Consider the following 13318-nt stretch of genomic DNA (forward strand, 5'->3'; position numbering starts at 1 on the left):
TGCGAGTGTTCAGGGTGGGGTCCTTAACACTCAAACAGCCTTGAGAAGGCCAAAATGACGAAGGAGCTAGGTCGAAAGGACTAGCTAAGCGATTAAGGGGTGACGGTTGTGTTCCGAACGGAGATCCCGCCTCCTCTTGTTAGCGCCGGTGGCGACCATCGTGGGGTTTTAGTCGGTGTGAGTCCGACATAATCCGACTCTTCGACACATAGTAACGCCCCACGTAAAAAAAAAAAAAAAGGCTTACACGGTTTTTTAATTCCGCGTTAACTAAGTTACGGACGACAGCTAGTAAAATTGTATAAACTTGTATTTAGTTTATTCATTATAAACATACAGAATAACAAATCTTGTCTCTTAAATTTAAAGAAAAAGAAAAGATTCCTGTAAAATAAGAAACTACTGATGTGATGAAATTGCAAACGGAGGATGTATTGTAGAGCTAACAAAAGATATTTAAGCCGAGGAATTCGCCCCCCTCCCTCGCGCTTCCCCCCTCGTCTCACAACGCCATGAACAATGTAGACTTAAGTGTTGCCCGCATTGTGCTTCCTACAATTTTGTAACAAAAAGTACCTTCTTAAGTAGGTGTTGGAGAGAAAGGAAACAATTGTCAGGAATTGATGAATTGTAATAAATGTCTTTTGGTTAAACGAGAAAATTATATTTTGTAATATATTATTATATACATTTTTATTTGTCAACTTAAATACGTAACTTATTAAATGAAACACAATCTCCTTTTTCCACACTTTTGTATCAAGTTTGCGCTTTATTGTGTGGTTATAAACGTTTTTTATTTTTTTTTTTCTTTAAACATGTCGCCAATGATAAAGGTAACCTTTCATCAAGATAATAACTATTATGTAAAGCACTATGATTGTAAATACCCATTCCCGTACCGTGCCCGTGCCCGTGCCATGGCGCCGGGAACGCGTTAAATTACCAAGCAAATTGAACCAAGTACAGGCTTATTTTTATTTTATTACGCAATTTGCAAGCGTCATAACAGCGCCCCCTATCTCATTCAGAAGGCAAAGGAGCGAAATACTTACAAATACCCTACAAAATATAGATTAAATGCCACTGGATTATATAGATTTTGTACTTCTATGTTACTAAATATGCAATATAATAGTCATATAAGTAAAATCACTATTTGTTATTCAAAAAAAAAAAACAGACTGACTCTTAGAAAAAGAACACTTATGGAAAGACATCTCACTTATCAAAATTTCTTCAGTATTTGGGGTACAGGTAAGTGGGCCTAGCACGAATATTTGTGATTATCGCCATCGTATCGGCATCAACAGAATGTGTGCAGCGCTCCTATCGGGCGTAAAGTGCACTACAAATCTTATACTAATTTTGACAATTCATCAATTCATCAATAACGATACGGAGGCGATTGTCACAAATCTTGCAAGGCCCACAAGTCACAATAGAACCCAACATACATTCAAACCCTAGTATATAACATAAAATATATACGGGCGAAAAACATTATCGTCTTGAATCAGTTAGGTAAGAAAATGTTAAATGACTAACTATATAAAGTTCCAATATGTTTGCAAATAAGTTTGAATATCACCCGGGGCTTGCGTTTTGAATTTAATATCAATTTAAAACAAATATACAGAAATCAGAATTTCAAAGTAAATTTAAACGTAATTGAATCAAATGGGCAAAGTTCTCTCAAATTTGTACGTTTTCAATTTCGGTGTCTCTTAAATATTAAAATCGTCTTCGAACATTCTTTGAAATGAGACGCTTTCTGAACATTTCACGAAGAACAAGGGCAAATAAAATGTAAACTAAATAATCTTGTTTAAATTCATTTATGTTGTACTTTCATTTACAACAAAACTATTTAATCAATTGTTATGTTGACTACTGACTGTCGCTCACGAGCTTGTGCGAGGGTAATTAAAATAAAACAGTTTTTAGTCTATGCGCTATTCCTGACTGTAATCTATATTTAATCCAAACTAGCGATCGCCCATTCGTCAGCGCAGAATAAAAGTAGCATATAATTGTCCGCAAGCATCAGCTAACTTTCCGTCAAAGTAACGCCAAATCGGCCCAGTACTGTTGGAAATCATCCGGAACGATTTCGTCCAGATCTGTTCAGCAATTTTGATTAACTGCTTATAAACATCTGAACATCCATTCAAACTTTCACATTCATGTTATTATATTGAATTTTTTCGAAATAGCAAACGTATTCCAAACACTGATGTCTATTTTGTTGCAGAACACGATATTAGACGTTAGCTGTGATGAGGTATGTTATGGTTGCTAGGCAACGCAGCGTACAGTGATATTGACAGAGACAGCCCGGCTACACAAATCACAAGCCGCAGATCCAATACACAAGTGATACTGGACTGGGACACGATACTTACACCATTCAAGTGATTGGCAAAGCTTGTAAACCTTACGTAGCAACTAGTTTTGTTCACAATTTTGTTCTAAGCATGTTTGTTCATTTAAGAAAATAACGAGATAATGATGACTCGCTTTGAAATATAGTGATATGAACTTTGCGTTGCTTTTTGCTGTTTGCTCGCCTTCTTGGTAGTACAACCTCTTTCGTGCTACCAAGGAGGTTCGATGAGCGTTATACAATTCAAATCTATATATATAAAAGAAAGTCGTGTTAGTTACACCACTTATAACTCAAGAACGGCTGAATCGATTTGACTGAAAATTGGTGGGCAGATAGCTTAGAACCAGGAATAGGACATAGGATAATTTTTACCCCGTTTTCTATTTTTTATTCCGCGCAGACGGAGTCGCGGGTAAAAGCTAGTTATACATATAATATTCTTACCACCAGCAAAATCGTTCATCGCACAACTACAGAACATATTAACATAAATATTTTATTTCTTTCCTTGTTTATTTCTATAACTGTCAAATATTTTTATTGAAATCTATAAAATATTCTTACAGTTTTCACATAGTAATAATAGTATGTTACTAGAGATGTTATTGAAATCCAATAGTACGGTTCACGTCTCGCTTTCGCGACCTTTACGAAGCGGAGCCGAGTGCGGACAGACATTTCTATATTAAATCCAATCTGATCTGCTCACATATACAGGATGATTCTAAATGAATGGATCAAAAGCTTTGTAAAGTTAGACCTTAAAATCTTACGTTTAAGTCCAAAGTCCGCTGTCCGTTTTTATAACATTTACAAATATTACAACTTACAATTTTTAAAATAATAGTTATATGCATTTCCGACCATATTTTACGGGGTAATGAAGTATTAAGGAAATACTGTTTGTCCATTTCAAATGATTTAAATATAATTATTTTCTACAACTGGACATTCAAAATGGCTGTGATATTTTCATTCGTTCATATGGTAATACTTTTGTTAAAGTTACACTTGTTTTCCGGACGTTTGTACGGATGGAAATCCTTGTTTTTCTCATGTTATGTAAAATTATTTTGAAATGTTATTAGGATTTTGTTCAACCAAAATAGCTTAGGAGTGCAAAGGAAAATGGAAAATTTTTGATCTATAGATGCTGCAGCGCAAATTCATTAAAATTAACATTCATTCGATTGTGAAAACATTTGTGGTATTTTAAATTGAAACTATACATAGAACTGTTGGGACCTTGATTGTTCTCTGGAGCAAATTAATTAACTGCGTCGGCCGACAGATGGCAATGTCGCCGCTACCATTGAGATTACATTTCAACGTTCAATAACATTTGGTACGAAATTCAAATTCTCTAGCAAATGCTTTTGTGTATAATATTAATTTTCCTATGAATTTATATAGAAAATTAAATACAATTTTAATTAAAAGTAAATTAATTCATCTTACTAATATTATAGATGCGAATGTTTGAATGTATGCAAGGATGGACGGATGTTTGTTACAAGGTATCACCAGACCGGCTCAACGGATCTTGATGAAATTTGGCACTGATATAGAACATAATTTGGAAGAATATATAGGCTAATTATTAAGGTTTTTTTTTCAATTCCCCGTGGACGCAGTCGCGGGCAACAGCTTTTAAAAATATAAATTCATAAATCCAGAACAAACAGTTAAGTATATTTCGAAAGAAAAACTTTTTTAAAGGAAGTAATTTATGAGGAAAAGCGTCTTTATCTGAACTAAGTTAATAAACAGGAGGCGACGTTGATAAAATTATGGAGGACATTTTTAGTGCCAAGATTTATGACTTGAGGCATGTCCTATGTGATTAAGTGCCGCCTCTCAGACGCAAATTAAGCACTCTTCTGGTAAAATTATTTATTAAAAATAATATTTACCACTACATTGTTTGATTACGTCAGATTTTAATTATTTGGCTACAAATAGTGATTATAAATATAATAAGATGCCACCAATGTCATTTTAAAGTATGAAACTTGTTACGAGAATTATGTGTTGTATTTGCAGGTTCGCGCACAAACATAAACATAAAGCATAGGTTTTAAGGTTTCATCTCTAAACGTTAACGGTCGGCCGTTACTAACTTTACTTCTTTGCTGGGCAATAAATTATTTAACGCCCTAACTGTGGGTTTCTGAGTCCAAATCCTCTTTATAAAACATAATAACTTTAAACAACATAGACAACGACATGTTTTAAATGGACATTTTACCCTCAGAAACCCACTGTAAGTGTCAGTAATTCACTTCACAGTTTATTATCTAAGGACCTTCACTAAATTAATGTTAACTTGTTTTATTAGAAGTTTAAACTGATTAAGCTCAACATATTTGAACCGTTCCCCTCCGCGGGGACGTGAACCTCATTAACATCACCTGCTCGGTGGAAAATTACGCCATTTGTTATTAAAGTACTTAAAGTCATATCATTATATTTATTTAGACGGCAAATTCGTTTTTCGAAATATTTAACAGTGACGCCAGCAACAACAACATCTGTCGCAAGAATGGGCCGGTTCGACCGGTACAATACCACGACCACAGAACAAGCGTGAAGTGGAAAAAAATTCGCGTTTCGCCAGGTGAGTGAGTGCGTGCCGGAGGTGTATTTTTAGTCCCTTTTTCTTTCTCACCCTTTTCTTATAAGCTAAGAATGGAAAGGAGAAGTGGATTTGACAGAGGTGGGGATGCACAGAAAAGGGCAATACCCTCTTACTGTGCGTTTCCTCCGTCGATTAAAGTCGCTCACTCATTTGCCACCTTATGATATAAAAAATGAGCGGACGCCATCAGAAATTGCTAAAATGGTGCAATGACCGCTACCCATAGACACCTGAAAAAATTCAGAAAGCGTTACCTACATTTAAAGCATAGAGAAGTGGTTGTACAGATATTTTTCCCTCTCCTCATACATTCCTCCTCTCTCCAAATTCGTTCCCCCCTCCCATCTTTGTGTTTCTACTTTGATCAAACAATCTTTCAGTGTGAAGCCAATAATCACGTCGCAGGCAGCCGGTTCTTCTGAATGGGAGTGGTGCAGTATTGCGTATTAATAGCATCAATTCTCAGAGCGGCCGAGGCAATCTCCACCGAGCTGTAGAAGTCTACTGCACGCACCACTACACAACACTCTGCCTACATACAGGAAACTCTTCATTATATTATGCTCCTGTTTTTAAAAGGAGCAGAGTATTGGATTTGTTATGTAAAATTTTCACGAATCGAACAATTACTTATGTAATTAGGTCAATCGTTTTTTATGTGCACGTCGTGTTGTTTACATGTAACTACAGTCAGATAATTAAATTCGCTTTCCATAAAGGAACAAATAAATAATCTTTACAGAAAGCTGCCATCATAGGAGCTATAATTTTGCATATGTTGAATTCATTACATTGTGAAGGTAAAATGACGTTTCACCGAAATGGGTAGGAGATAAACGTCCTCGACTGTACTCTACATTCGTATACACTGTGATCGCATCACGTTCCACAAATTGTATGTTATCAGTTCTGACACCTTAAAAACTCTTTATAATGATAAGATCAGTAATAATCGATAGACATAAACGTTTGCGATTTGATTTGTATGATTAACTTTTTGTTTATCTATACTTATGAAATTGTATATAAAAGGAAATTATTTAGATTTTTATTATATTAGTAGTGCAAGCAAACACGGTAGCAATGTTTTCTTTGTGGCCGGTGGTGGCGCTGCTGTTCGTGGCCCAAAATGTTCTCGGCCACACGCTCAGTGACAGCACAAGAGTTTGTTTGGCAACCTACAAAAATGATTTAAACAATGATTTCCTGATCGGCAAATGGTACTACGTTTACAAATTCTCCCTATGGCTCAACTTGCCTCCTTCGAGGTCATGCAGAGAAGTTTCTTTCAATCGAGCGACTGAGGAAGATCTTAACAGTTACAAGAACCACTTTAATAGAACCGATATGCCGTATTCTTTCGAAGATGATGATACCATTGCATTTTCAGTGTTAAACATTGACTTTCAAAATAAAAAAATGCTCGATGGACTCTTGTTAGGAGGCAGGGAAGCGAAAGTTTTCATTAGTCATCCGGTCAATAAGCCAGATCCGGAGGCATATGAGATACGCATATTTAGGTACGTAAACGATGAGTTTATGATATACGAGGAGTGCTCGTTGAGCGGATTCACCAAGTGGCTCATATCGCGGAATAGAAACCCGACCGACGAGGAGCTGCAGAAGATCATAGCCAGCGAGAACGACTTGAAGAGACTGGACTCGCAGAAATTCTGCGCCATTTAAAGTTTATCTTGATAAATTGCAAACTATTTTATTCATAAACGGACTTTGTTATAATTAAAATCAATAAACATTTGAAACTTTTAAATTATAGTCATTTTAAATTATTTATAAATAAATTGTAAATATCTAAAATAATGAAATTGTATAAAATCACAAAACATCATCCAAAAAAAAGCAAATGAAGAAGGTAGACTGAAGTACATCGTTTATAGAAAGATAATATTTCATTACAGTCTATTTTAATTTTAAGATTTTTCATTTCATTTAATTTTAAAAATAAATAATAATAATGGAATTAGTATCACTTTTGAAAATAAAATAAGATATGCAACTAGTGACAATTTCTCTATCAGAAAGACTGTTCTCTATCTGAAACCTAAATCTCAGGCGAGCGGGAGACGCGCTTAACTGAGATTAACAAGGTTTTCAAAAAGACTTTATTCTAAGTATTGATTATGTGTTATATAAAAGCAGCCACAATTTAATCAAATATTTCAGAGAATTTGAGCGAAATTTCAATCGATTGTGGAATCTGTTCTCGCTTAAACTATCAGTCGTTTCTCATTTGTTGAAATTAGACCATCATTCATAATCCATTATATATTAATCATAGCTTTACAGCTTTACACAGTTCTTTTTCATTGACTTTAAGTGTATTTCACGTTCATTCGTTCGCGTGCATTCTTTAAAAATTAGTTATTTTCATTTCTGTTTGATTTATAATATCTGTTGTTCAAATATTAATTCAAATATTTGTGTTAAAAGGATTTAATGCTGCTAATGGTAATGTCGATGTAAAATAAACATTCTCGGAACGTCGAAAAATAATTGAAAAGCCGCGTCCAACAAATTCACTTATTTTTTTATATTTGTATTTTGGTGGCAAACGAGCAAGCGGCTACATAAATTCGCCAAAATGGCGAAGCGACCGCTGCCCATAGACATTCGTAATTGTAGATGCGTTGCCTACCCCCAATCGACGAAGGAGGCGCATAAAAAGAGAATATTTGGTCTTCTTATGCATCTCCTCCTCCATCAAATCCACATCCCCTTTCCATCTTTTCCTTATATGAAAAGGGTGGGAAGAGGACTAAAACTAGGCCTTCGGCACCTTTTAGGCAATAAATTAATTTACAATGACAAGATGTCAAAAAGCTCTCAGGGAAAAAGAAAATATTCTGATAAAACAACCAATTTAAAATTTTCCACAACATATTTCGTAATGTGAACATTTTTTTACCGTTCCGGAGATAGCTTCTAACAACCAACCATCTAAACTTCTGCATTTATAATATTTGTTAGGTTTTATTGGTGTGAATGCTCTTCTATAAGAGTTAGCTCTGAAACGATTTGCAATCTCTCGAACTATAAAATAACGTCGTAGCTCTTGAGAGTAATCAACTCTAATACACCATTACTTTTTACGTGACAATTCTTTCAGCCTTGTTACTACATATTATCTGATAAAGCTGTAGTTAAACAAAATAAAAAGTTTTCTTCACATCATCAAAGCAATTCTGCCAACATATAAAGCAGCCGTGCTGCATCTTCTCACCGAGTGCCCGGTATCTGGTGCGATGAGGGCCGGCGCTGAAATAGAGATGGAAAGTAAAATAAATTTAGAAACAATAAGAGAATTAATTGATAGTAAAAAAACAAGAGATAGATTTTTAGAATACTGAAAAGCGTCGGCCCTCTTAGCCATAAATAGAAATAAGAATTAATTTATTATGTATCACATTCGTAGTAGTAAGTATTTATTGTTTTAACGGCCTTTTTGTAGTAGATTTAGTATTTATTGTTTTTAAAATTTAAATAGATATTTGAATGTATTATTATTTTTATGGAAATTTTTTAAAATGTATATATGTAGATATTTAAAATGTATTATTTTATTGGTTTTATTGTATTTTAAAGTTATTTAAGTTTTAACGAATGTTATATCAATTAGTAATTGGTTTTTAAATTATTAATAAAATAAATAAAGATTAATTCGCACCCCAAGTCCCTGACCTAAACTATGTTAGGGGAACGAGAGGGCGGCATAGCGCCGCCCAAAAAAAAAAAAAACAAAAAAAAAACATATAAAGCAAAAGTTTAAGATTACGGTTACTATGAACTTCAGTTATTTTAAAAGACCTTTTATTTGTTTGTTGTAACATTTTTCTTCATATAAACTTTTCAAATGATGAGATAACAGCAAATATTTTTAATCGTTATTGAAATAAACATGGCTAGTAGATGGATTTTAAAACACTTACTGGTAGTTACATAAGGATACATTCTTACCGTAGCTTTCTGAGACCAAAATTTCATTTTAAAACATATATTCATCTCCGTTTTGTCGAAGATGAGGGATGACGATATGTTTTATACAGATATTTTGGTCTCAGAAACCCACGGGTAGACCGGTGTTTGTCTGGATAGTGTTTTAAGATAAATTACTTTAGATTATCACTTGAAGATAAGCATAGTCTTAGATATATATCTTTAGGTAAAAACATCAATCTTTTAAAATACTGTGTCGTATCTTATAATATTGGAAAGATAGATTATCTCAAGATTAATCTTTACCAGCCAATACCAAACATAATTATTAATTATATAATAATTTTATCAAGTAAATAATAATTTACTTTCTAGCGGAAGATAATATATTAAGATTATATATAACTAACTTTTACCCGCGACTCCGTCCGCGCGGAATAAAAAATAGAAAACGTGGTAAAAATTATCCTATGTCCGATTCCTGGTTCTAAGCTACCTGCCCACCAATTTTCAGTCAAATCGATTCAGCCGTTGTTGAGTTATAAATAGTGTAACTAACACGACTTTCTTTTATATATATAGATTCACATTTCTTGCAAGACAATTTCAACGTAAATCAAACCAAACCAAAATAATTATAACGTAGTCAAACTTTTATTATAGTAACTAAGTCATTTCCGGTGTAACTGAAATGCATGGGTATTGCAGAATAACAAATGAATACGGTTGCCTTAATGACTTCATTTATAAGAACAGATATTTCTAGTATAGCGTAGTGACAACACCTCTGTGGCAGATATTGTAATTAATTTTATTTTTAATAATTTTATTTTATTGCACACGTATCAGTGTTAAATATCAGACGATTTAATATCTACATGAAAAAGTATTCGAGTATTTGAGAAAAGCTAACATAGTGTGAGATAGCAGGATACGGAAGGTAGAAGTCAAACCGCAGACGTTGCTTATTTAGGCGCTTTGGTGCGACCACAAGTGCGTTAGTTTAGTTTATAAATTAAACCACACACGTATTTACAAAGTTTTAGTGTGGATTTTAGGTAAATACTGAGGATTAAATGTCTATTTATGTTATACCAACATACGTTGTTCGCTATAGTTATAAATGTAGTTACGTTTTAGTTCCAATCTTTTATTTAGTTTCACCTGTCCCGATGTTAGACATCAAATCTTTTAAACTATTTAATCCACTTCCCGGTTTATGATTAGGCCAAAATTGACAAAGCAATTTTATGATGTCACGGTGCTGATCTGATGATAGAGCTGGAAGATAGCCATAGGAACTTCGGAATGAAACACCACCTCACGGTGTTTGGGCTCGTTTGAATCGTCTAATGATAAGTTTGATTTTTTTACTTCCTTTAATTAAAAGCATATTTTTTTTAATTAACAGTGGTATGTCCCGTAACAACAATATCTGTTGGGCTCACGATTGGGCCGATTCGACTGGTCAAATATCACGACTGTTCGCGCCCGAGATGCGGGCAACCCTATAAGCGGGCGGAGCGGCGTGCGGGTGAAAAAACGTCACTCAAAATCTCAACCGGCTGCCGATGCATACGCGCACCGTATAATTTGTCTTTTTGCAACTTTGTAATCCGAAAATAAACCATTAAAACCAACCATCTGTGTTTGGCCTAAACAAATGGTCCATCGAGCCTCAACAATCAACAACGAAAATACAGTCCACTCATTTAATACGTTTGGAGCGAACGAAGTGCAGCAAATTATCGCGACATCGGCTCAACGGCCGCCGGAGTCAAACTTCAGACATCAAGACAAAGGAAGTACCGTGTGGACAGGGGAAGATAAAGTGAGTTCGTTCCATATTTTCCCTTCTAAATCCTCTATAATTGGCTTCCTATTGTGTTAATTGTTCAATTTTACGCTTATGCATTTACGAGCGCCTAATTACCATATAGTGAAGTACCCACTTTTTTTTCTTTTTTTTTTTCGTAATTCTTATCGATAATTTTTTCCTTTTAATTCAACAATGGCCCAACTAGATGTTTTAATTCGCAAACGTAGTGGCATGAAAGCCAAGCTTACAAATTTCTCCAATTATATTAGCTCAATTGGCGCTTCCGGCATAGTCTCCGAACTTCAACATGAATTACAATGTCGATTAAATAAATACGAGGCATTATACGATCAATTCGATGAATTACAGGTGGAGATTGAAGTGTGTTCCGACAAGCCAGAGGACGAATACGAGGAACGTTCAAAATTCGAAGAGCGTTATTACGCGCTGATGGCGCAAGCGCGCAATCTGCTGTGCAGAGATGGTGCAGCAGATGACGGCCGCTCTGTTGCAGGTTCGATATGCAAACAAGCAGGTGAATCATTCCAACACAATTTTAGTCGCTTACCTAAAATTGATTTACCTCGCTTTCATGGTAGTTATCAGTGCTGGCTTGAGTATAGGGATACATTTTTATCATTAATTCATAGTAGTGCTTCTATCGATAACATAAGCAAATTCCACTATTTACGCGCCTCGCTCTCGGGTGCGGCGCTCGACATTATTACGAACATAGATTTTAAAGGTGACAATTATTTAATGGCGTGGCAGTTGCTATGTGATCGATATGACAATAGTCGTCTATTAGTGCATAATCACGTGCAGGCATTGTTCAATGTTGAACAGGTTGTCAAAGAATCGAGTCTTTGTTTACGTCGTTTGCTTGATACAATTAATAAAAATATTCGAGCGTTAAAAACATTGAACGAGCCGACGCAGTATTGGGATACGCTTGTAGTTTACATCATGTCAAACAAATTAGACGTAGTAACCGGTAGACATTGGGAAGAATATCGTAATGGCTTATCGAAACCGCCTTCTTTACAACAATTTTGCGACTTCATTAGTAACAAAGCTGATTTATTGGAAACAATTGAAAATAAACAGAATACAAATGTAAATAAAACAATTTCGAAAAATAACAGTTACATAATAGCATCTAACATAAATAATAATCGTTCCTTTGAACAATCAAAACATAACAACATTAAATCTTATAATTTGTCATGTCCTTTATGTTCAAAAAATCATCTTTTGTTTACATGTGAACATTTTCGTAGTTTAACGGTTGAAGAAAGATTAAAAAAGGCGAAAGAGTTAAAAATATGTTTTAACTGTTTACGTCCCGGACATGGTACTAAGCGATGTAGATTAACGCATTGTAAATATTGCAATAGTAAACATAATACGCTTTTGCACACCGAAGAGTCAAAGCCTACTTCATTTCAAGACCCAATGCCTAGTAGTTCTAGTGTTGCGTTGCCTATTAATCATTCATCATCATCCATTTCTTTCGCCAAAGAAAATAATATCGTTTTGTCGAGTAATGCTCCTATACAACTTACTACTTCTACGCATGTTTTACTGTCCACAGCTATGGTGAAAGTGATTGACGACAACGGCAACAGCATGGACGCACGGCTTCTACTCGATAACGGCAGTACAGCAAATTTTATAACGCAGTCGCTTTGCAGTAAACTAAAATTATCTACACGTTCTGTAAGTTCTGAAATTAATGGCATTAATAATCAATCGTTAACTAGTACACAAGCTTGCAACTTAACAATCGAGTCCCAATGTTGTAGGTATAAAGCGAATATAGAATGTTATGTTTTACCGGAGATAACTAAAATACTTCCTTCTACTGTAATAGACATCAGTCAACTTTCGTTGCCCTCAGATCTACATCTAGCTGACCCTTCGTTTAACATACCGTCAGTAATCGACATTCTCGTCGGGGCTGAAGTTTTCTGGGATGTTATATGTACTAAATCAATTAACCTAGGCAAAAACAAGCCTAAGTTAGTTGAATCAAAATTAGGTTGGATTGTTACAGGCCAACTACCAATACAGACAACATCAAATTTTACGCATTCTTGTAATTTGTCGATAAGAGATCTTGACAACCTTTGAAAAGGTTTTGGGAACTCGATTCCGTCGCTTCGAGCCATGCCCTGTCTAGTGAAGAACGAGCTTGTGAGGAAAGCTTTAAGTTGATATACGATTCGTGACGAAGAAGGTCGATTTATTGTAACGATACCATTAAAAAATAATTCTAATGTCTTAGGTGCGTTAACGTTAACAAGCAGGTAACGAAACGTATTATGTTGTCAGTAATTAGTCAAATTTTCTAACTTCAATCGTCTTGTAAGAGTAATGTCATATGTTCAACGTTTTGTGTATAACCTTAAAAACAAAAATAACAAAAGAATCGGTTTACCTACGAAGGACGAATTAGATCAGGCCTTTAAGGTCGTAATGCAGAATGCCCAAATTGATATGTTTCCGGATGAATATG

The 13318-nt window shown here is 34.8% G+C and overlaps 2 protein-coding genes across 2 annotated transcripts; both read left to right on the plus strand.

The window, feature by feature from the left end:
* Nucleotides 1-6096: 6096 nt before the first annotated feature.
* On the plus strand, nt 6097-6782 carry LOC123721389. Its single transcript, XM_045680012.1, has one exon. The coding sequence runs from the start codon at nt 6111-6113 to the stop codon at nt 6711-6713; it is 603 nt and encodes a 200-aa protein (XP_045535968.1). The 5' UTR covers nt 6097-6110; the 3' UTR covers nt 6714-6782.
* A 4210-nt stretch (nt 6783-10992) lies between these two features.
* Nucleotides 10993-12933, plus strand: LOC123721414. Its single transcript, XM_045680111.1, has 2 exons — nt 10993-11335; nt 12395-12933. The coding sequence occupies exons 1-2, from the start codon at nt 10993-10995 to the stop codon at nt 12931-12933; spliced, it is 882 nt and encodes a 293-aa protein (XP_045536067.1).
* The last annotated feature ends 385 nt before the right edge of the window (nt 12934-13318 follow it).

The sequence above is a fragment of the Papilio machaon genome, chromosome 11 (genome assembly GCF_912999745.1).
Source record: "Papilio machaon chromosome 11, ilPapMach1.1, whole genome shotgun sequence".
NCBI lineage: Eukaryota > Metazoa > Arthropoda > Insecta > Lepidoptera > Papilionidae > Papilio > Papilio machaon.